The sequence below is a fragment of the Callospermophilus lateralis genome, chromosome 4, assembly GCF_048772815.1.
Source record: "Callospermophilus lateralis isolate mCalLat2 chromosome 4, mCalLat2.hap1, whole genome shotgun sequence".
In the NCBI taxonomy this organism is placed as follows: Eukaryota; Metazoa; Chordata; class Mammalia; order Rodentia; family Sciuridae; genus Callospermophilus; species Callospermophilus lateralis.
The window spans coordinates 91,864,083-91,888,030 of NC_135308.1; the positions used below are offsets into that span (position 1 = coordinate 91,864,083).

At 33.2% G+C, this 23,948-nt stretch overlaps 1 protein-coding gene across 2 annotated transcripts in view; it reads right to left on the minus strand.

Annotated features, from left to right (window-relative positions):
- Positions 1–23,948, minus strand: part of Dnai7 (dynein axonemal intermediate chain 7) — a 74,839-nt gene that overhangs the window by 23,198 nt on the left and 27,693 nt on the right. For both annotated transcript variants that reach the window (XM_076854218.1, XM_076854217.1), the window contains 3 exons: positions 23,083–23,229; positions 19,966–20,069; positions 17,952–18,306 (listed from right to left, as the gene is read on the minus strand). In XM_076854218.1, the coding sequence (XP_076710333.1) occupies positions 17,952–18,306; positions 19,966–20,069; positions 23,083–23,229 (606 nt within the window). The remainder of the gene's footprint in view (positions 1–17,951; positions 18,307–19,965; positions 20,070–23,082; positions 23,230–23,948) is intronic.

The following is a 23,948-nucleotide window of genomic DNA, read 5'->3' on the forward strand; positions in this document are numbered from 1 at the left end:
TGAATCTCAAGACCAGGAAACCTGGGGTCCACAGATGACATAGTGGACTAAGAATTAGCTGTTCTACTACATAAGTGGAACCCAGGGGAGACTCATAGGAGGCAGTCTTCCACCATGGATTGACAATTGCTGGGCTCTGGAGGTGTACCAATTTAAAATCACTAGACCAATTGGCATTCAGTGAAGAACCTAGAGCCTACCAAAGCCTAAACCCCACCTCCTGGAGTCCTGAATATGGGATTAACTCCTTTATTCTAGCAATCCCACACTGAGGGTGGAGCAAGCATCATACTCCAGACAACCCCATTTAGCACTGTTGAGAAAGGAAGTTGATAATCCTTTGAACTGCAAAGGAAACAATTCTTTAACTTTTCACAATATTTTTCTCTTTTTCCTTTTTTCTGTTTAAGTGTGACTCTAATTGTTCATGGATATTAATACATGTTCATATTTTTTCTCATTTCTAGCATTTTGAAGCCAGTTATTTTTCATGAATAAGGTTTTTGAGGACTATGATATTTGACTATTATATTTCAGTTTCATTTTGCATTCTTTTATGCTTATTTTTAATTATTTAAATGTCGACTTTGTCCATATTTTTTCTTCTTCTTTATCTGGTTCCCCTCATTCTCTTTATCTCTTTTCTTCCACTAACAGCCAATCTCTATTGTTCTCTTTCATTCTACCTTTAATTTTCTACTTCTTTTTTCTTCCTCCCTCATAATCATCACATCCAACATCAATTCTGTTCTCTCCCTGGCACCACTGAAATTGTAAACTGTTTTGCAAACTTACTGTTTTATTGTACACAATAACTGATCATATAATTTGTTTATTGTCATAGTTATCATTGTAGACATTATAGCAAGAACTATATAGTTTAATGCTGTATATTGCTGCATTGGTTGTTTGTTTCCTCATAAAGAGTGAGATACTGGAAAAATTCAGAGACATAATAAGGCTACAGGGTTGAAACTCTATTGCCTCAGATCCATGCTGTTAGATGAGTAGACACACAAACATCATGAAAAAGCAAGGGAACAAATTGCCCCAAACAAACCAAGATACTCCAATAATAAAATCCATGGACACCACACTGGAAAAAATGTCACAGGAGGAGTTTAGATTGTACTTAGTTAAACTGATCTGTGAGGTGAAGGACAACATAAGGAGTGAAATCAGAGAGAAAGTACAGGAAGTGAAAGATCACTTCAATAAAGAGAGAGGTTCTGAAAAGAAACCAGACAGATATCTTCAAAATTAAGGAATCAATAAACCAAATTAAAAATTCAATGGAAAGCATAACTAACAGACTAGATAACTTGGAAGATGAAGTTTTAGGTAATGAAAACAAAATATATAATTTGAAAACAAAGTTGACTGTGGAGAAAATATGTTAAAAGACCATGAACAAAAGTTCAAAGAAATATGGGGTAACCTCAAAAGACCAAATTTAAGATTTACTGGGATAGATGAAGTCTCAGAGATACAAACCAAAGGAATATACAATATTTTCAATAAAATAATATCACAAAATTTCCCAAACCTAAAGAATGAAATGGAAATTCAAATACAGGAGGCTTGCAGGACCCCAAATATAAAAAAAAAATTGTAACAGACCCACACCAAAGCACATTATTATGAAAATGCCTAACAAACAGAATAAGAATAGAACTTTAAAAGCTGCCAGAGAAAAATGACAAGTAACATTTTGAGGTAAACCAATCCTGATCCCAGATCCTCAAAGCTAGGAGTGCTTGGAATAATATACATCAAGCTCTGAAAGAAAATGGATGCCACCCAAGAATACTATATCCAGCAAAATTAAGCTTCAGAATGGAAGATGAAATAAAAACCTTCCAGGATAAACAAAAGTTAAAAGAATTCACAACTAGAAAACCTATACTACACAAAGCATACTCAAAAAAATGTCATGAAGAAGAAATGAAAAATAAATGTGAAAACCAGCAGAGAGAAGAACTACACTAGAAGAACAGACAATCAGAAACTAATTCAAATTAAAAACCAGAAAGAAATCAAAATGACAGGGAATAAAGATTTCTCAATAATAACATTGAATGTAAATGGCCTAAACTCACCCATCAAAAGACACAGACTAGCAGATTGGATTGAAAAACACAAGACCCAACAATATGCTATCTCCAAGAGACTCACCTCATAGGCAAAATATCCATAGACTTAAGGTTAAAAGGATGAGAAAAAAAAAATATCTTCAAAGGAACTCTAAACCAGTAGGGGTCTCTATCTTCATATCAGATAAAGTGGACTTGAAGCCAAAGTTAATCAAAAGGGACAAAGAACTACATTTAATGCTGCTTAAGAGAATTATACATCAACAAGACACAAAAAAACATAAATATTTATACCCCAAACAATGGAGCATCTATGTACATCAAACCAACCCTTCTCAATTTCAAGAATCAAATAGACCACAACACAATATATAATTAACAAATTAACAAATCTCTCTCACCCTGGATAGGTCCTCCAAACAAAAACTAAATAAAGACACTATAGAATTAAAAAAATACAATTAATAATTTAGACATATATAGAATATTTCATCCATCAAGGACTGAATACACTATCTTCTCAGTACCAGATGACCTGAATCCTTCTATAAAATAGACCATATCTTAGGCCACTAAAGCAATTCTTAGCAAATACAAAAGAGAGAGAGAGAGAGTGAGTGAGTGAGATAATACTTTACATTCAGTGATATCATAATGAAATGAAACTAGAAATAAATGATAAAATAGAAAATAGAAGCTACTCTAACACCTAGAAATTAAATAATACACTATTTGATGACCAATGGATAGCAAGAAAAAATCAGCAATGAAATAAAAAAGTACTTAAAAGTAAGTGAGAAGAGTGAAACAACATATCAAAATCTCTGGAACCCTATGAAAGCAGTGCTAAGAAGAAAGTTCATTGCATTGAGCTCATTAATTAAAAAAATAGAAAATCACCAAATAAATAACCTAACATTTACATCTCAAAGCCTTAGAAAAAAATTAATCAACACCAAAAGCAATAGAATAATAGGAAATAATTAAAGTCAGAGCCAAAATCAATTAAATTGAAACAAAAAATAAAATTAAAAAAAAGACAAAACAAAAATGTTTTTCTTTCAAAAAAAATCAATAAATTGATAAACCCTTAGCCAAGCTAACAAAGGGAGAGAAAACTCAAATTACTAAAATTCATGATAAACAAGGAATATCACAACAGACACTACTGAAATAGATGATAATTAGAAACAATTTTGAAAATTTATACTCTAATAAAATAGAAAATCTTGAAGACTTCAACAAATTTCTAGAGAGATATTACCAACTCAAATTGAATCAGGAGGACACAGAAAATTTCAAGCAATGAAACTGAAATGCCATCAAAAGCCTACCAACAAAGAAAAGCCCAGGACCAGACAGATTCTCAGCTGAATTCTACTAAATGCTCAAAGAAGAATTAACAATCCTCCTCAAATTATTTCATGAAATAGAAAAAAGGAAGGAACCCTTCCAAACTCATTCTCTGAAGCCAGCATTACCCTGATACCAGAATCAGACAAAGATACATCGAGGAAAGAAAACTTCAGATCAATACTCCTGATAAACATACACGGAAAAATTCTTAATACTGGCAAATTTCATGCAAAAACCTATTAAAAAGATATTACACCATGATCAAATGGGGTTCGATCCAGGGATGCAAGGTTGGTTCAACATGCCGAAATCACTGCAATTAATCACATCAATAGACTTAAAGACAAGAATCACATGATCATCTCAACAGACACAAAAAAAGCATTTGATAAAATATAGCATCCATTTATGTTCAAAATGCTAAGAAAAAGTAGGGATGGTAGCAACATACCTCAACATTGCAAAAGCTATATATGTTAAACCCAAGGTCAACATCATTCTAAATGGAGAAAAATTGAAAGCATTCCCTCTAAAAAATGGAACAAGACAAGGATGCCCTCTTTTATCACTTATATTAAAACATAGTCCTGGAAACTCTAGCCAGAGCAATTAGACAAAAGAAAGAAATTAAAGGGCTATGAATAGAAATAGGAAAAGAAGAACTGAAACTATCCCTATTTGCTGATGACATGATTCTGCATTTAGAAGGCTCCCAAAATTCCACCAGATAGATTCTGGAACTCATAAAGGAATTCAGCAAAGTAGTAGGATATAATATTAATACCAAAACATCAATTGCATTCCTATACATCAGTGATGAATCAATTGAAAGAGAAGTTAGAAAAATTATACCATTTATGAAAGCCTCAAAGAAAATTAAATATTTTGGAATCAATCTAACAAAAGAGGTAAAAGTCCTCTGCAATGAAAACTATAGAACACTAAAGAAAGAAATTGAAGAAGTACTTAGAAGATGGAAAGATATCCCATGTTCTTGGTTAGGCAGAATTAATATTATCAAAATGAACATAATACCAAAAACGCTATACAGATTTAATGTAATTCCTATTAAAATTCCAATTATGTTCTTTCTTAGAAATAGAAAAAGTAATCATAAAATTTATTTGGAAATCTGAGTCCCAGAATAGCCAAAGCAATCTTTAGTGAGAAAAGTAAAGCAGGAGACATCACAAACCAGACCTTAAATTATACTACAGAGTTATAGTAACAAAAATGGCATGGTATTAGCACCAAAACAGATATGGAGACCACTGGTACAGAATAGAAGACACAGAGACAAACCACATTAATATAATTATCTCATACTAGACAAAAGCACAACAATACATTGGAGAAAACAATAGCCTTTTAAACAAATGGTGCTGGGAAAACTGGAAATCCATATGTAGCAAAATAAAATTAAACCCCTATCTCTTACCATGCATAAAATTTAACTCAAGTTGGATCAAGAACCTAGGCATTAGACCAGAGACCCTGCACCTACTAGAAGGAAAAGCAGGCCCAATCTCCATCATGTCAGCTTAGGAACTGAATTCCTCAACAAGACTTCTAAAGTACAAGAAACAAAATCAAGAATTAATAAATTGGATAGTATCAAATTAAAAAGCTTCACAGGAGAGAAAACAATCGAGAATGTGAAGAGAGATCTTACAGAATGGCAGAAAATCTTTTCTGCCTGCCCTTCAGATAGTGCATTAATGTCCAGGATATATAAAGAACTCAAAAACTTAACACCAAAAAACCCCAAGTAACACAATCAATAAAAGGGCAAAGGAACTGAATAGGCACTTCACAGAAGAGATACAATCAGTCAATAAATATATGAAAAAATATTCAACATTTCTAGCAATTAGAGAAATGCAAATTAAAACTACTCTGAGGCCAAGTGGCGCATGCCTGTAATCCCAGCTGCTTGGGAGGCTGAGGGAGGAGAATTGCGAGTTCAAAGCCAGCCTCAGCAACTTAGCAAGGCACTTAGCAACTCAGCAAGACCCTGTCTCTAAATAAAATAAAAAAGGGCTGGGGATGTGGCTCAGTTGTTGAGCACCCCTAGGTTCAATTCTCAGTACCTAAAACCAAACAAACAAAAAACAACTACACTGAGATTTCACCTAACTCTAGTCAGAATGGCAATTATCAAGAATACAAGTAAAAATAAATGTTGGCTAGGATGTGAGGGAAAAGGTACACTTATACATTGCTGGTGTGACTGCAAATAGGTGCAAGCACTTTGGAAAGCACTGTGGTGATTCCTCAGAAAACTTGGAATGAAACCATCATTTGATCCAGTTATCCTCCTCCTCAGTATATATCCAAAGGATTTAAAATCAGCATACCTATACTGATGTGGCACATCAATATTTACAGCAGCTCATTCACAATAGCTAAACTATTGAACCAACATAGGCGCCCTTTAACAGAAGTGTGGATAAAAAAAAATATGGTATATATACACAATAGAATATTATAAAGTTATAAAGAACAATAAAATTATGGTATTTGCCAGTAAATAATGAATCTGTAGACTAACATGCTAAGTGAAATAAACCAGTCCCAATAAATCAAAGGCCAAATATTTTCTCTTATGTGAATGCTAACACACAAAAAAGGGTGGACGGAGGAATTACTTTGGGTTAGTCAAAGGGAGATGAAGATAAGGGATGGGGAGAAGGGAATAGGAAAGACAGTAAAATGAATCAGACATTACTCTCCTGTGTTTATGTATGAATACATGACCAGTGTAACTCTATATCATGTGCAATTAAAAAAATAGAAGTTATACTCCATGTATAAGTAATATGTCAAAATACATTCTACTGTCATGTACAAATAAAAAGGATAAAAAATTTTTAAAAGAAATAATCCAATTAAATATGGGCAAATAATCTGAATTTTTGTCTAAATCTGCCAGTACTTATTTCTGTGACCTTGAACAAGTCATTTAAAATGATGAGCCCCAAATCCTGAGCTGTCAACAAGATATTTGGTACTTAACTATGTACCAGACATGTAATACATCTTGTAAACAACTCTTTTAGTTAAGGAAATGGAAGCTTAGGGACATAACTGTTTAAAGGGATGAATAAAATAATGGAAGTAAAAGAATTCAGTGTATGGTAAAGCACAATATGACTGTAATGTTGCTATAGAAATTGGGTATATGTGTGCTGATACTTGCAAACTGATTGGTATCCAGAAAACTCCATTTGACCTCAGATACTATTAGTACTTCTGCAGCACTAGAAGGACTTATTCCAGAAGTCTAACCAGAAACTCAAAGCCAGTTAATTGCAGAGTGAGTCTCCATCCTCAATCACCATACACAAAATCACCCTTCGTAGTTATCTTTTCCCTTACTCTCAGCAGCGTAATGCCCTATGTGTCTTTGTGAGTTTTTTTTTCTTTTTTCAGGGGCGGAGGGTGGTGGGGTAACTGAGGATTGAATCCAGGGGTGCTTAACCACTGAGCCACATCCCCAGCCCTTTTTTATATTTTATTTAGAGACAGGATCCCGAGGAGTTGCTAAGTGCCTTGCTAAGTTGCTGAAGCTAGTTTTGAACTGGCGATCCTCCTGCCTCAGCCTCCCAAGCTGCTGGGATTATAGGCATGAGCCACTGTGCCTAGCTATGTGTCTTCCTCTTGACCAGTGTTAACAATCTTTTATTTTCGGCAACCCTTTCCATGGTGCCTCTGAAACTTCTCACTTATTCAAAGAATGTTTATAGATCTCTAAATTGCACCATATTACCTAGACATTAGGAATTAAAAAGAAAAAAAAACTGACAAGAACACTGGGAATTAAAAAGAAAAAAAAACTGACTTAAGGATTTTACAATTTACTGAGGAAACAAATAAAGAAATAGGTATAATATAATTTTGTAGGTGCTACAGTGGAAGGTAAGGGATCCACAATTTCCCAATTCTCTGAGAAAACAGGTAGGTAATGACAACAAGTACTACCTAAAGGTGGTAAAGTTTGAACTAAATACTGAAAGACAATTAGGGATTCACCAAAAATGGTGAGAGGGAATTCCAAGCATGAGCAAAACAGAGGGTGCCAAGCACCCCATTTAGTCCCGTATGAATAGAAGGAGGCATGTCAGGAGGGTATAAAAAACAGGAGACCGGAAAGATTCAGGGGTTACTTTATAAAAAAAATTTGGATGCCCTCTGAAGACCAGGATTTTTCCTGTGGGTGAAGGAGAGACCACAAAAGGTCTTCAATAGGAAACTAACATGAAGAAACTTGTATTTGGAAAGAGTATGCCAATGGTCAGCTGATGAATGGACTGCTCAGTAAGGATTACAAAAGCAGGGTAGAGAGATCAGGGCCACTAGAAGGAGCACATATGAGAGATGATGTGTTGATAAAATCAGCATAACTGCCTGATTGAATATCAGGTGAGGAAGAGAATAAGGTCAGATCTCAGGTGTTGGCTTAGGTAATTAGTGGAGAATGATAACAGAAGGAGAGACAGATTTAGTGGGGGAAATCATGTCAATAATTTTAGACATGTTGAATTTGAGGTGCCTGTGAGTCATCTAGGCTTCCAAGTTGTATTTCTTTCTTATAGGAAGAATTATCATCATTAAAACACCAAGTATCAGACCAACAAGTAATTCAGGCTAATTCCTGTCTTCAAAACTTTGAGAATTCTTCAAACTGGCTTCTTACCTTGAAGAACATTAAGAATTATTCAGACTCTTTCAACAGAATTTTTCCACAGTATGTCAGCATGCAACAAGAAAATATCAACTTCTATGTGATCACACAATAAAGAGAATAATCCTGAATTTAACCTGTGGTGTTACATAGTTTTTAAAAGTTTTTAATTTTTATATTACTCAAGCTCAATTGACTTTTTGATTTTGACTAACTTTTGAAGTTAGACTTCTTGATGAAGGAAGCAGTGGGCCAATTTATAGATTTGTGTAAGTTCCTGCATCTTGGTAGTTACTCTAGAATGTTTTTCTGTGATTGCAGTGTAGGAGCTGCTATAATATAGATGTTGAAGTCTCTCAAAAGTTCATGTGTTTATTTGAAGGCTTGGTCCTCAGAGTAGGGCTATTGGAAGCTGCTGTGGACCTTTAGAAGGAGGATAATTTTAGGTGGTTCTTAGGTCCTAGGGGTGTGCCCCCAAAGGGGATTGTGGGGCCCTAACCCCTTTCTCTCTGATTCCTGACCATGAGGACAGCAGTTTGCTTTGCTATGCTCTCCTTGCCATTGTCAACTGGCACCCACATCACAGGCCTAAAAGCAACTGAGTTCACCCTTTGTGAACTGGAACCTTTAAACCAGAGCGAAAATAAACTTTTCTCTTCATAAATTAACTATCTCAGGTAATTTGTTTTAGTGACAGAAAGCTGCAGTAACAAGTCACTAAAAATGATAACTAAAGGCTCAATGTTTCAGCATACTAAAAACTAAAAGAAAGTGTAAGAGGCCTAAGGAGCTCTCTCAAAAACGAAAGTCCCTCTGACCTTCCCTTGACATCCACCTATCCCAGGTTCAGGGAGAGGCTTTTCTCTGAAGTTCCCGTATCTAACTAACAGCCAGATCTGCCAAACAGGAACATAATTGCCTTCAGTCCTCTTACCAAATTTTCATTAACCAAGGAAAAGTAAAGCTATATCACAGAGGCAAAGGCTGAAAATCAAACACCTTATCCAGAGCCCAAAGAACTTTGTTCCAGGCCATCGTCTGCCCCTTTGGTCCCATTCATTCATCTCCTAAAAATAATTTCCAAACTTCTAAATGCCCTGCCTCCCTCATTTTCCTCTTCCTGTGAAGCAAATTTAAGCTTCCAGCATCTTGGACCTTCTTTGAGTTTCAGATTTTGTTTGGCTCCTGTGCACATTTAATGTGTATGCTTTTTCTCCTTTTAATCTGTTCATAGTTGATTTCAGCAGACTCAAGTATTGAATCTTCAGAGGGAAAGTTTACAGCTGTGTCATCAGAACACACTCTTGTACAAAACTTGAACTTCAGACCTCATCTGTTGACAATATAATCCTTCACGGTTTTATACATTATAAAACTCCTGTGTTTGTTGGAATGAAGCTGAAAAGGTACTCCTTTATTTATACTTTTATCATGATTTATATCTTGTAATGGAAGCCTCTTTCATAATTCTTTTACAAAACTAGTTATTTTCCATGTATTTTTTTTTCTTCTAGATAAACTTTAATAGTGTTTTTTTAAGACTTGACAATTGCCAACTGGAATTTTTATGTGAATTGCACTAAGTTTACAGGTTTATAATAAGTTTATAGTAAATAACATTTTCAAAAAATATGTTTGCTTGGAAAGGTTAATAAAATATAAGGCAGAGAAGGTAGTTAAAGTATAACATTTCAAAGGCACTTTGGGGCTCAATATATATATGAAAATTGGCTTATAATATGGAAGAACTTTGTGGAACACCAGAAAAGTGTTTTTCATTGTAAATTTATGAATGTACTCATGTTGTGTCATGTAAATTCTTTTAATATGTGGGCAATCTGAATATTTTATTGATTTTATTATTTTTTTAAATACATGACAACAATGGAATGCATTCTTATCATACATATAGAGCACAATTTTTCGTATCCCTGTATATAAAGTATGTTCACGCCAATTTATGCCATTATACATGTACTTTGTACTTCGTTGTTGTTTGGAGGTTTTTTTTTTTTTGCATTACAATCTGAATTTTTATAAACACAATCTGACTCATAATTGGATGGGTTAGTGAAAACCATAGAGATTCCAAAAACAGGTCTTAGAATCCACTTGGAAATTTGCCATATGGCATTTCAGGTCAATAGAAGGTTTATATGGCTAATGTATTAAGACAGCTGGCTAAGATTCACAATAAAATAAATTTAGATACATTCTTCCCATTTTAAAATAAATTCAAAATAGATAAAAGATTTAAATATACAAACATAACTAAAGCAACCAAAAACCACAAAAATCATAAAAGTATCCATAGAGAATACAGGAGAATGCTGACAACAACTATTAAAGAAGTAGTAATGCTGATACTGCACATCCGCAAAATGTCAGCACTGAACACTTTACAGATAGAATGTCTCAAACCTTTTTGTCATTCAAAGATCTACATAAAAACATTGATCTGAAATCTACTTAAAGATAACTTAACCATGACTTCAGAATAATTTCTTGACAGAAGTAGAAGATGAATTTTGGAAATATAGCATTATTTGCTTCATTTTGGATAAAAGTAATGATTATCCTGAATCTGCTAAAGTCTCATTCACTCCTATGGCTTTAATAAAGTACTGTCTATAGGCCAATGGTTCCCAAATAGCAGCTACTAATGACTTTCAAGCCACACATAGTGTGCATTGGTTGCTTCTAGAAGTGCAACGAACAACCAGCACAAGAACATGTTCATGGTACTTGTGTCTGACAATCCTTTGAACTCCAGAGGAAATGTGTACTAGGCATTCCCATTTGTATGCCCCAAAGTTACTATGACCCAAACAAAACTTGTTTCAATGCCATCATCTCCCATTCTTGTCCTTCTCAGTAAATTGTACCACCATCTACCTAGTTGACAAGATGTGTTTATTTCACCTCCAAGACATATCCCAAATATATACATTTTCCCAGGACTCTTATTGTCACCTTTGTCCAAGCCACTATGACTTGGACTATGTTCTACTATGTTAAACTAGATACTATATTTTTTATTCTGGCTTCTCCCAATTTGTTCCCTACACAGCAGCCAAAATAATCTTTCAAAGCCTTACATCAGATCATGTCCCTCTTCTACTTAGTCTTTTAATGGCTTCCTGTTGCATTTACAATAAAACCCAAACTTCTCATGCAGGCCTGTAAGGCCCTGCTTTATCTGGCCCTGCCTCACTCTCTGACTTCATCACACTATGTTTTTTCTTCCTGGTCCTCACTTCTGCCTTACAACCTTTGCAATAATTATAATTGTGTCCTAAGACTATTTTCACCTCAGTCATTAACTAATTTTTCTTGTGATTTGGATCTTAGCTTAAAAATTACCTCAGTGGGCAGGCCTTTCTAAAGACCCAATCTAATATCACCACCATTTTAATCCTGTTCGTGGCATTTATTATCATCTGGTATTGTCCATTTTTTCTTATTTATTGTTGGGTTCTCCTGAATTGTATAGAAGTTTTAAGAGCAGGAACCTAACTTATCCTTTCCCCACTATCTCTTAAGGGCCAGGAACATAGAGGCAAGCACTCAACAAATATTTGTTGAGTAAAGAAAAAAGAACAAGGTCCAAGTTATGATCATGGAAATGTACTTGCAAAGTCAATTTGTGGAAAGTTGAAGGTTGCTGAATGTTAAGGAACTTTGATATTAGGGTTTTTTTACATGGGCTATGTTCATGGATTTTAATTTATCCATGATGATGCCAAGAAATTCCCAAATCCATAAAGCTATTTCATATATCCATACCTTTCACATACTGACCAGAATATCTTCCTTCCCTTCTTATCTAAATTCCTCCAGTAAATAAATAAATAAATTCCTCCAAAATGCATCCCTTAAAAAAGTTCAAAGACCTATATTCTATCAAGTACAACTCTTAAATCATTATTTCTGAGGGAAATTATTATTTCTAAAATTTTCATAAATATGTACTCTTAATTTAGGCCTTTCTAAATTTTTTTAATGATCTATTAATTAGGAGGACAACAGCTACTACTTTTAGTAGTACCCATTTTAAGTTAACTAAGATATGGTATTAAGAGCCCTCTAGTGGTCAAGTTCTTAATAGGCGCCTCAAAAAGAAACAATTACTACAATCTGTAAAGGATTTAATTTTTAAGCTAATCAAGTATTAAATATTGATTATTTTGATTACCTCACATATAAATCATAATTCAGGTTTCTGAAGTCACAAGTTCTTGTATTATTAAACCATATTTGCATTATAATCAGTTTTCAAAGACAAAGATTTGAGACATAATTATTAAAGTATGCCAATCTAAAATTATGGAGGTAAACAAAAAATGTAAAAATAGAGAATCTTCTTCCTCTAAAAGTCAAACATAGAACTGGGTGCTGTAATCCCAGCAAATCAAGAGGCTGAGGTAGGAGGGTTGCAAATTCTAGGCCAGCTTAGACAACCTAGCCAAGCCCTGTCTCAAAATAAAAAGTAAAATGGTCTCGGGATGTAGCTCAGTGGTAGAGTGCCTCTGGGTTCAGGTTCCAATGCAGAAGAACAAAACAAACATAAAAGAAAGAAAACAAAGAAAAACAAAAAAGTAAATCTGTCTATTCATTTTATGGGTAATCTTTAATTTACACAGAATGCATTTTACCACACAAAAATGTAGTGTTATGGATGACATTTAGGGTTATGAGCATTCCCATGTGCCTGTCATTTTAAAGAAATACAAACTCAAACATCATACCTAAATATGACTGCAAACTCAAGAACCCCAAATGTGAGGAGCAACCAGGGGCTGCCTCTGTGGTGGGAAGAGTCTTTCCATCACCACGTTCTATGTTGGGTCGCTGCAAGAAGAAGGTCCCTAGTGACAAGCTTGTAGAATCCTGAAAGGTAGCAGAAATGATCTCCAGCACACCCAGCTCCAATGGAAAGAGTCTTAAGTTTCCTTAAAACACAGAATAATTGGATGTGAGCATAAGGAGCTAAATCTTTGTGACATGGTGGCTGGCCTTACTGTAAGTTGCTTACAAGAAACCGGGATCTACTTTTCATCACTTAACCATCCATTCACTTTTTCCTCCCTTCATTCAATAAATAGTCACAGAGCCCTTACCCTTTAACAGGCCCTGTGCTATGTAAATATGAAGTTGATCAATAAATTCTTATCTTCAGGGTCATCCTTTAATGTTTAAGAATTCTAATACCATTATAACAGAATGATCAGAGAACAGGGGAGGGACATCTCATTTAATCTGAGGAAAGTTGCAGAGGTGAATTTTAAGCAAGACTTGAAAGATCAGAGGAAGTTAGGTAAAGTGGATGGATGAGGGTGATGGGAGGAAGGAATTTCACAATGATGGGAGCAAAAGCACAAGTGCAGCTGCACAGGCAAATTGTGAACTTTCCCCCTTTAAAAGCAAAACAGGAAGTATAGTGTTTCATTTCCTGTGAGGAAAGTGCCTGCTCAGTCCTTACTTACTCAAAACAAAAAATACAGAAGTGTATACAGAGGAAAAATCACTGATAACATCCTCTTACCTTACTCAGGCCTCTCCCCACCCTCAAAACAGTTTGATAAAAAGGTTCTCAGGTTCTTTTCTACACAGTCACAAATAGTATTCTCCCTCCTCACAAAAACTAATTCATATTTCAATTACAGCCCCTTACTTAAAAAAATATCTTAACAATACATGCTACGCATTTCTCCTTATAAAAGCATGTAAGACCTATTGTCATTTTAAACAGTTATTTGTATTTGGATATTTTATAATCATTTTCATCCACAGACTTTTGCTATTATAAAAAATAAGTCAATGAATATCTTGACATGTTTATTTATTTGTACCATTATTCCTAATAATGAACTATTAAAAGTTAAATCTCTAATCATAGGCACATTTACATACTGCCAAAATAAGGACTGAACAAATTCACACTGCTAACAACTGTACATGAAAACATCTGTGTCTCTCATACTCATTTTGATAAGAAATTTTATATATATATATATATATATATATATATATATATATATATACACACACACATATATATATATGGTTATATTTTTATTCCTTATTTGAATATGTTTTCATATTTTTATTAACTAGCTATACTCCCCTACCCACTGTCTGCTCACATCTTTTGTTTAATTTTATGTTGGAAAATTTTCTTCTGATTTTACAAATTCTTTATATTAACATATTAACCATTTGTCATATATTTTGAAATATTTTGCTTAGTCTATAGTCTTCCAATTGGTTTACAGTAAGGTTTATTTGGCTACAAAATGTTGAAATCTAATTAATCTTTCATTCATGGTTTTGAATGATGCACTGATTAAAAAAAATCTTCATAGTAAAAATTTTAAAAATTTCCTACATTCCCTTCAAATACTTTTATTATGTTCTTGAGTTTTAATTTTTTATATTAAACTTTTAATATTAAACTTTTAAACTTTATAAAGAATCAATATTTATTTCATTTTAAATCTAAGCCAGTTGCAAGTGCCAATTATTACATCAAACTCATCCTTTCTATTCTCAAATTATGGTACTTCATTTGTTATAGATATTGAACCTCCTGCTTTTATCCACCAGTTTTTCATCTCCCACCTCTCTGATTCCATATAATTATCTTGTCCTCCTCTTTTGAACTGCTGTCTTTATAAATGTAGTGAGTTTTGCTCTGCATCTACTCAGAACTACAAAAGGTAGTTCTCATTGCTCAACATAGGTGGCAGATTTAGGTCCAGCTAATGAATGTTGAAGTCTGTCCTCTCTCCTTGCATAATGTGTAGCTTGAAGGTGGAGGACTGCTTTTTCTGGCTATCACCTCCACCTCCTCCTCAGGAGATGGCTCTATCCTCCTGCCTTGGAATAATGTACTTTACCACTACTACTGGATTTTCCCATTTCAATGGAAAACTTACAGACTCCAGTCTTATTTATATTAGCTTTTTCAGAATGCTACAGGAGTTTTGGAAGAACAGAGCACATACATATAAGCATAAACTTACACGCATACCTGTCTGGGGGCATTGAAAGGATATGCCCTAGAAATGGTATTATTCTTATCTGATATTCAATCACTATGCTTTTTTAAAATCCTCTGATGACATCAAGTCCCTCCATTCACAGTTTGTGACCAAGCTTTCCAAGCCCTGGAAAGCTATCATATCACATGTTTATCATAAAATAAACAATTTCTGCCATACAACTAATTGCATGATGTCGAGTTTCCTGGACTATTTGAGTATTCTGTAAAATGTGCATTTAACTATCCAGCATAATGCTTTTCCTTGATGCACTCTTGCAGCACTTTCAATATTAGCTTTTGGGTACCTTTGTCATCATTATAAGCTGAAATTGTTCAATGTAACATTAAGTGATTACAAAATCAGGGCATAGATGAATATATTGGTAAGGGTCATTCAAAACTGGTGGTTTTGAATTCACTGAGAGTGAATCAAATGTTTGATTCCAATTATTGTTTCACAATTTTTAAATTAATATAATTCTTATATAAAATGCTTATAAATTTTATAAAACATTAATTATGACAACAAAGCTTGGTTCAGTAGGGGAGAATTGTCTAATGTTTTGACAGATCAAGAATAAATATTTCTAGGGCTGAGGTTGTAGCTTAGTGGTAGAGCGCTTGTGTGAGGCATGTGTGAGGCAATGGGTTTGATCCTCAGCACCACATAAAAATAAATAAATAAAACTAAAGCTGTTGTGTCCACCTACAACTAAAAAAAATTAAAAATTTAAAAAAGAAGAAATATTTCTAGATACTCTCATGCTCATAACAATTTTTATACCTTGTATTCTTCATTTTCATGAATTTAAAATCACAAATCTTGCCACATTTTAACTTAGTAGGGTTTCATTTTGGCTCCTTACTGCACATTGAAATAATTTTAGGTCTAGTTCTATTTATCCATTCTACCCATATCCCCTTAGTCATCAATTTGTAATGTCCACTCATGCTTTATTAGTTAAAGTGAGTCACATATCATGCCTAACTTCAAGGGGGAGCAGAGATTATATTATTTCATATGTCTAGGAAAGAGAAGAGAACTAAAAATAATGTTAAACTCTATTAAAGTTATGCTACCTGGAATTTAAAATAAAGATTTTAAAAAATAATCTTATTACTCAAAGAACATCTTAAAAAAGTAGCAAATTTTTTTAAAAAATATTTTTTAGTTGTTGATGGACCTTTATTTTATTCATTTATTTATATGTGGTGCTGAGAATCAAACCCAGTGCCTCACACATGTGAGGCAGACAATCTATCACTGGGCCACAAACCCAGCCTCCTAGCAAATTTTTAAAGAGAATAAACCACTCATTTCCTACCTCTCTATCAGCTGAGAACAGATTTCTGGGTTCTTCTCCCTTTAAGCCTTAAATTTTATTTAATTATATTCATACTGAAAATACTATTCTTTGTATTTAGCATTATGTCATATCCATTTCCTATACTGCTTTAGAGTTTTTATAATTTTTGATGCTAGTATATTTCAAATGGTATTTTTTAATATGTATGTTCTTAGAATATCAAAATTTTCATTTCAGATTTTCAATCTAATCCTCAATTCTTTCCAATCTAATCCTCAATTCTTTCCAATGTTTAAAGAAAATAAATCAATAAAGCAATGCATTTTATGTCTTTAAGCATTTGTAGGAAAACCTGACATTTTTGTTTCCTCTTAAAATACAAATGTGCTATGGGTAAACAAATAAGCTTCTTAGCTTTGAAAAAGTATTACTTAATTTTCAAAAGACAACTTTTTTCACATATTAATTAAGTAAATGGCTTGAAAATCTTGACAATAGAAGCAAACTAAGAAACTCACAGGTCCAATGTTTTCTTTCATATGCAGAAGCTAGAGTAAAATAAAGGAAAGGGGAAAGAAAGAATAAGATAATATAAAGGAAAGATAAGTAATGTAGAAGAGAAAGAGATGGAAGGGCAGAGTGGAGGGATGGGAACTGGGAGGCAATGCAAAATAAATTCTTTAAAAAATCATGTTATGTGCATATATAAACATACCACAAGGAATTTCACTATTATGTATAAGTAAAAAGAACCAATCAAATATAAATAAGGAAGTCTAGTAGAGTAGAGGAAGGAGAACAGAGGAGGGGAGGGAGGACAGGAGGGAAAGGGGAATCATAAACTGAAATCCAATTACATGCATGTATGAGTTTGTTCGGATGAACCCAACTACTATATATAACTATAAAGCTCTAATTTTAAAAAAAAGAAGAAGAAAAAAGCAGAAACCATCCAAAGGACAATGATTATTAAATTTATCTAATAATACACACACACACACACACACACACCAAGTTTTGAGAGGAATGTAATGTTTTAAGAAAATCAACTTTTACTCTACAAAATGCTTTGAAATACTGAGAAAGTAACAGAGTAATGTAAGATAATCCTTCAGGTTTATAAAAGTGTTTACTATAAGTTTGTAGTCAATGGAAAGTTCCTTTAAGTGAGTTTAAACTATATAAAAAATATACTGAAATTACATGGCTTCAAAGCATTCCAGGAATGTACCTAATATAAAAATGAGCCATCCTGTGCAGAACTTTTAGACTGTTGAAACTAGTAGCTCAACTATGAATAGGGACTCTTAACATAAGGCAAGAAAACATGCATTACAAATTGAGGCACTGTCAAGAAAGTGACTTTAAAGATAATTTCTAGTTGTTTAGGAAAAATCTTGCAACAAAGGGAAATTAACAACATTTATTTGAACAAAGAAAAGAATATGAATTTAGATGTGTCCTACCCTTTGTGCTTCAGTAACATCTTGATCTTCAACTTTTATTTCATCCTCAGAATTTATGAGAGAGCCACTTTCTTGTGGTTTACACTCCTCCTGGTCCTCTTGGCTGACTGGTTCTTCTATAGTCTTGACTTCTATAGTCATGACTTCTGTAGTCTTGACTTCTGTAGTCTTGGTTCCTTCATCTGTGACAGTCTCAGTCATTAGAAAATTGTTTTCTTGTTCTGTTCGAACAAGCTTCAGTGGAGAAACATGATCATAGTGAGTATGTAGGAGTCGGAGAGCAATGTCACTTGTTGCCAATATCTTTGGAATTTCAAATCCAATTTGTGTTCCAGCGAATTTGATACTTTTGTACCTGTCAAAACAAAAAAGCATGAAATCCTAGGAAATTTTGGGTGTATTTCAAATTTATACCTAAACAGTACTTCTTTCCATTTCCATTTTGCTCCTGTTTTGCATCCCATTCAGACCTGTTTTGTTGGCAGCATTTGGACCTAGTTGCTGATGCTATTTTTCTCAAACACCCTCTTGGGATCCATAACACCATACCTGACTCCCTCATTTCTAGCAGCACCTTTAGTCTCCTGTGTGTTTCCTTTCTAATCACCCTTAAAATGTTGACATTACTCCATGCTCTGTCCTAGGTTCTCTCTCTTCTCTTCTTCCTGTATGTACACTCTGGATAGTGTCATTTCTGTGGCCTCAATTTCTTTTTATATTATGAGGAGTATCTAACATGAGTTTTACTTTTCCTGGCATAGGCATCCCTAAATGGACTTTAATAGGTCACAAACTGCTCTTCTATGTGTGTGAATGTAGATAATTATTTGATGTTAAGAAAAACGTATGACATCCAAAAAAATTAAGAACCACGGGTTCATTATTGATGACTTCTCCAAACATACTCCACCTTAGATTTCTCTCTGTTTCTTTTTCAGAAAACAAAATGCTTTCAGCCAGTTTCACTTTGATATCTCATAGTACTTTAAATTTAAAAAGTCCAGGACCAAATTTGTCCGGTTTATATTATCACCTCACCATCATCAAAATAAAACCAAACTTGTTTTCCCTCCACTATTCCTTATTATACTAAAAGATATCAACTTAATTCTCTTCTTAAACCTGGGTAGTGAATACAGAATTATTTGTTTTATTTTTATTCCTACAAAACTATACAGATTAATTTCCTTCACTCTTCTACTATCTGACATATTATCCAAAAACAGGTTACATATTGTCTGTAATTAGTTTTAAACCACAGTATTTTGTAGTGAGTGGAATTTAGGGAATATTTTGCTCCTTTCTTTTACTAAATAGCAAAAATAAAGTTTATATTCACATGATTAGTCTTTTCAGCTAGAACCAGAATCCAAGGCTTCTAACTTTTATTCTGGTAATTTGTGAAATTCACAGCCATACTAACTCAATTAAATCAAAATGTTTAATACCAAACAGCAATCAAGTGATCAGAAATTTGTCATTATCAACATCATTCCTCAGAAAGATGTCTCTTTGTTGAAAGTAGTTGGGAAAACATTAAAAAATATCTAGGAAATAATCAGTGTGAAAATATATTACATTTAACATTTCAAAAAGATAAGTATATGTTTTTTAAAAGTTTCAGATTGCTGTGTAGAAAGTATCCACCACATGTACTTTTTTGGGATGCCGAGGCTTAGGTAGAAGAAGAAGAGGGAAAACCCAACATTTATTGATAGTTTATTTACACTAAATACTATGCTATAACTTTTACATGCATTGGTGCTTAATCTTCAAACAAATCATATTAAGTCAAGTAATAGAGGCGTTATTTTACTGGTGATGAACTGAAGCTCAACGGGCTAAATAACTTTCCTAGGGTAAAAGGCAGGTTACTTAACCATTTACAACTCCAGTTGACTAACTTCCTAATATGGGTTTTTCCACATATACCATGCTATTATGCAACAGGCCCTGCCAGTGATGATGTGACTCTAATGTCACATGTATAGAGAAAATATTCCCCATCCGGTACCTTGGATTCTTCTTCAGGTTTGCCCACACATACAGAGTAACATTTTCATCTTGAATTACTTTTTCCATATTCCCACTGTCCAAATCTGCTAAAGTACTAGCTTGCTGTAAAATAAAAAATAAAGACTAGATGGGGGAGAAGAAATAAAACATTATATAGGTCCAGAGTCCTACTAAATTATACAACTTAAACAAGTTATTTCATTCCTTATATATTAGATTCCTTTCATTAATTAACTAAAAGAATAACTTTAGTACAAAGAAATTTTGATCAAAATGACAAAGGATTGCTAAAAACTTTCTCCTAAGGATGCAAACATTTATATAATTAAATATACCTTTCCTTTTTCTACTCAGTTTCTCTTAAGGTATCTAATGATTAAAGTGGTTCCTAAAGGACTGGAGTTGTAGCTCAGTGAGAGAGGCTCTGAGTTTGATCCAAAACAAAATCCAAAACACAGTGATCGTTTATTCCCAGGTAGAATCTAGGATGATTATTGTGTTACCCTTTTTAATTTTAACATCAGAATCTTGACTTTTCATTTCAACTTTATGCATGCTTCTTTCTCTGTAACTTATTAAATGGTAAATTGAGGTCAGCCTATCACAAACACACAAGTCTAGAAAGCACAATATCTAGTTCATGAAATCCAAATGAATCATGTGTTATGCTACTCCAGTGATTATCATCTACCATTAAACACTTAAGGATGATCTCAAGAATCTTACAAACTAGTAGTTTGATGTCTGTTGCTCAAGAAATAAGCTCTAGAAAGGGGTTAAATAAATCAATACATATTTGATGACTATAGTACAAAAAGTTTTGCAAACTGTACTTGTTGCTGATTTATTTTTAAAAGTGATTATTCTTCCACACTTGTTTTCTGTAACATTAACTTTTTGGAGTATCTAGAATAGATTCTTAGAACTGTTCTAAACTGTAGATTTACATGATTATTTCCTCATGGTATTGTTTAACTTGGTCCTCTATTCCATTTACTTTTCTCTGCACTGGAAAGACTAAGGATTAAATTAAATTTAGATCAAATATTTTCAGCAAAAAAGGCATCATATCTCAATATTGTGTACATCCACAAGACTGGGATCTTAGAATAAGACATATTCTATGCTTCTATAAACATATCAAAATATTCTAAAAAGAGCAAATTTTTAAAAGGCACCATAAATAAAGTTATATCATGTTCTTCATATTGCATCTGGAGGCATCTGATGTCCAACTATTAAGGATAAAAACTTGGTCACTTGGTTAATATCACTTCTCACTGCAAGGTACATTTTCTGTTTGTTTGTTTTTTTTGTTGTTGTTGTTGTTGTTGCTGTGGTTGTTGTTGTTGTTTTTCTAATTGCTTAGTAATCTGAGGTCAAATACTTTGGAACTAAGAGAATAATGTATTCCTTAACAGCTTTTCATATCATCATTTAGGTAGCTCTTAAGGATCCTTATCTGAATCAATTATAATATTGGGGATTGGAAAATAGACATTTTCTAACTTATCTTTCCATCTTTACTTGGAAGGTCTTCTTCTACAAACAATTGTTTTTCCCCCATCCCATTTCCCCTTTTTGAAGGATCACCATAGATTCTTAGATTTTTATTTACTTAATGTGTTATAATTAATTATAGTTATTATTCTTTCTGCTATTCAAATTATTCCATTTTTAGCCAATAAGACTCTTTTTTAAGCTGATCCCTGTCCCTTTGATATGACCCCCTTAATCTTTTAAGTGTTTGCTTGCTATCTAACACAATAAGGTAATATAGCCTCATCTTTTACTTTTCCTTCTCCAGATCTGGAATTAGCTATTTACTATAATTAGTCTTCGTTCTTTTTTTTAAGTGCATGTGCTAGGGATTAAATCCAAGGCCTCCTGCATTCTAGGCAAATGTTCTGCCACTGAGTTACACCTCCAGTTCTCTTAGTTTTTACTTTTTTTTAGTTGTTGATAGACCTTTATTTTATTCATTTTTATGTGGTGCTGAGAATTGAATCCAGTGCCTCACACATGCCAGCCAAGTGCACTACTGTAAGCCACAGTCCTAGCCCCTTAGTTACTTTTTATGCAATAAAATTTTCTTCATATTGATATTTCTATTTCAAATTTGATATTATGTAAAAGATTATAAAAAATACTGTACCTCTTTTAAGATAAAAATTTCGATTACTAGTAATTAGAATACATATTTACTTACCTCTTTTGTCCAACTACACATGTAACAGGTGCAAAATTATAATAGGAATAATAATGCTAACAATAAGCTTAGTAAAAGATATTTAGTGGAAGGTTTCTTTGCAGTATTTTTTTTAATTACAAAATATTCTACCAAACTGATACAAAGGACTGTGCTCTAGACAAAAGGAAAAATAATAAAAGAGAGAAGGCTACAAAATGGCCTATACCAATGTCTGCCTGTAGATTATTCTCATTTTAAAAAAACAAGCTAAAACAAAATAGTTATAAAAGCCATTCATGGGAAATTACAGGATGTTGAATATGAGAATTATGAAATTATTACTTTTTGTTAGGTATAATAATTTATGGTTATAGTGTTATTTGGGGATAAAATGTAATAACAACAACTTTCAAATGGTAAAGAAAATACAGAGATTAAAAATACTATCAGACATTTAAATATTATTTATTTTAATACATATCAATTATAGCTCAGTAAAGATAAAAAATGAATTAGAACTACATAGCAAGTATTTGGGGATTCAAGGTACTATTCTTCAAAATTTCACATTCAAATATAGTTTATATTTTAAAATAAAAAGTTAGAGAAAAATAGAATATCAATACTTGTAATCTTGTGCCAATTGATTTACTCAAAGTGAATTTCTAATACTGTTTTGTAAACTTATTTTCATAGTGAACTTAGTAAACCTTGGCATGTATCAGAAAATTGACTTCAGTTATATTGGTGATATTTCTTTTAAAATGTTAACAGTTACTAAATCTGCATTAAATATGTGTGCTTTAAGTTATCCTAATTTTTCCATACCCTTTTAATATTTTAAGAAAATTGAATTATTTTATTGTATAGTACAAAATTTTAATGTTTTTAAAAGTTAGTATTATTTGGAAAGTTCACACATACTCTGAGAAGTATTTCTGTGGCTTTGTTAAACTTAAGATGAAGGAGCTCTTGAAGCTGTAGAATTGATCCTTGGTATTGTATTACATTTTGTTCTTGCAAATCAAATGGTGGAGTTTCCATTAAAATCAATTTCAATTTTTCAATTAGCTGTAATATAAAGAATATTTACATTAATCCACTGACAAATAGTCAAATTAAGAGTAAAAGGGGGATGTTATATCACTTTTGGATTGAGAAACTTTTTATCCTCAGTGAAACATGTAGAAATCCTTCCTGTATTCATTCTGTAATTTAAGATCATAAAAATATTTCCTCCCCAAATCCCTTTTAAATATTCTCCACTAAGTATAATAGAGCTTTCATTAGCAAAATGACAAATAATGACAAATTTTGACTTCTTTAAGACTCTGAAACAATAGGAATATGTTAGTGTAGTTTGTATTGCTAAAGCAGAATACCCGAGGCTGGGTACTTTTTAAAAGAGAAGTAGTTTATTTAGCTCACATAGGTTCAGGAACATGGCACCAGCATCTGCTCCATTTTAATAATGGCCTCACAATGGTGGAAACATGTATAAGAATGGTACATGCAAAGAAGGGAGTCAGAGGTGGTGCCATGATCACTTATAACAAACCATTCTCAAGAGGACTAATCCAGTCCCATGAGACCAGACCAACTCCTTCAAGAACACATTAATCCTTTTAAGATGATGGAGCTCTCATGACCTAATTACCTTTTACTATACCTCACCTCTTAAAAAGCTTACCACCTTCAACAAATGGTGCTAGGGAAACTGGAAATCCAAATGGAAATCCAAAATTTAACCCCTATTTGCACAAAACTCAACTCAAAATGGATCAAAGACC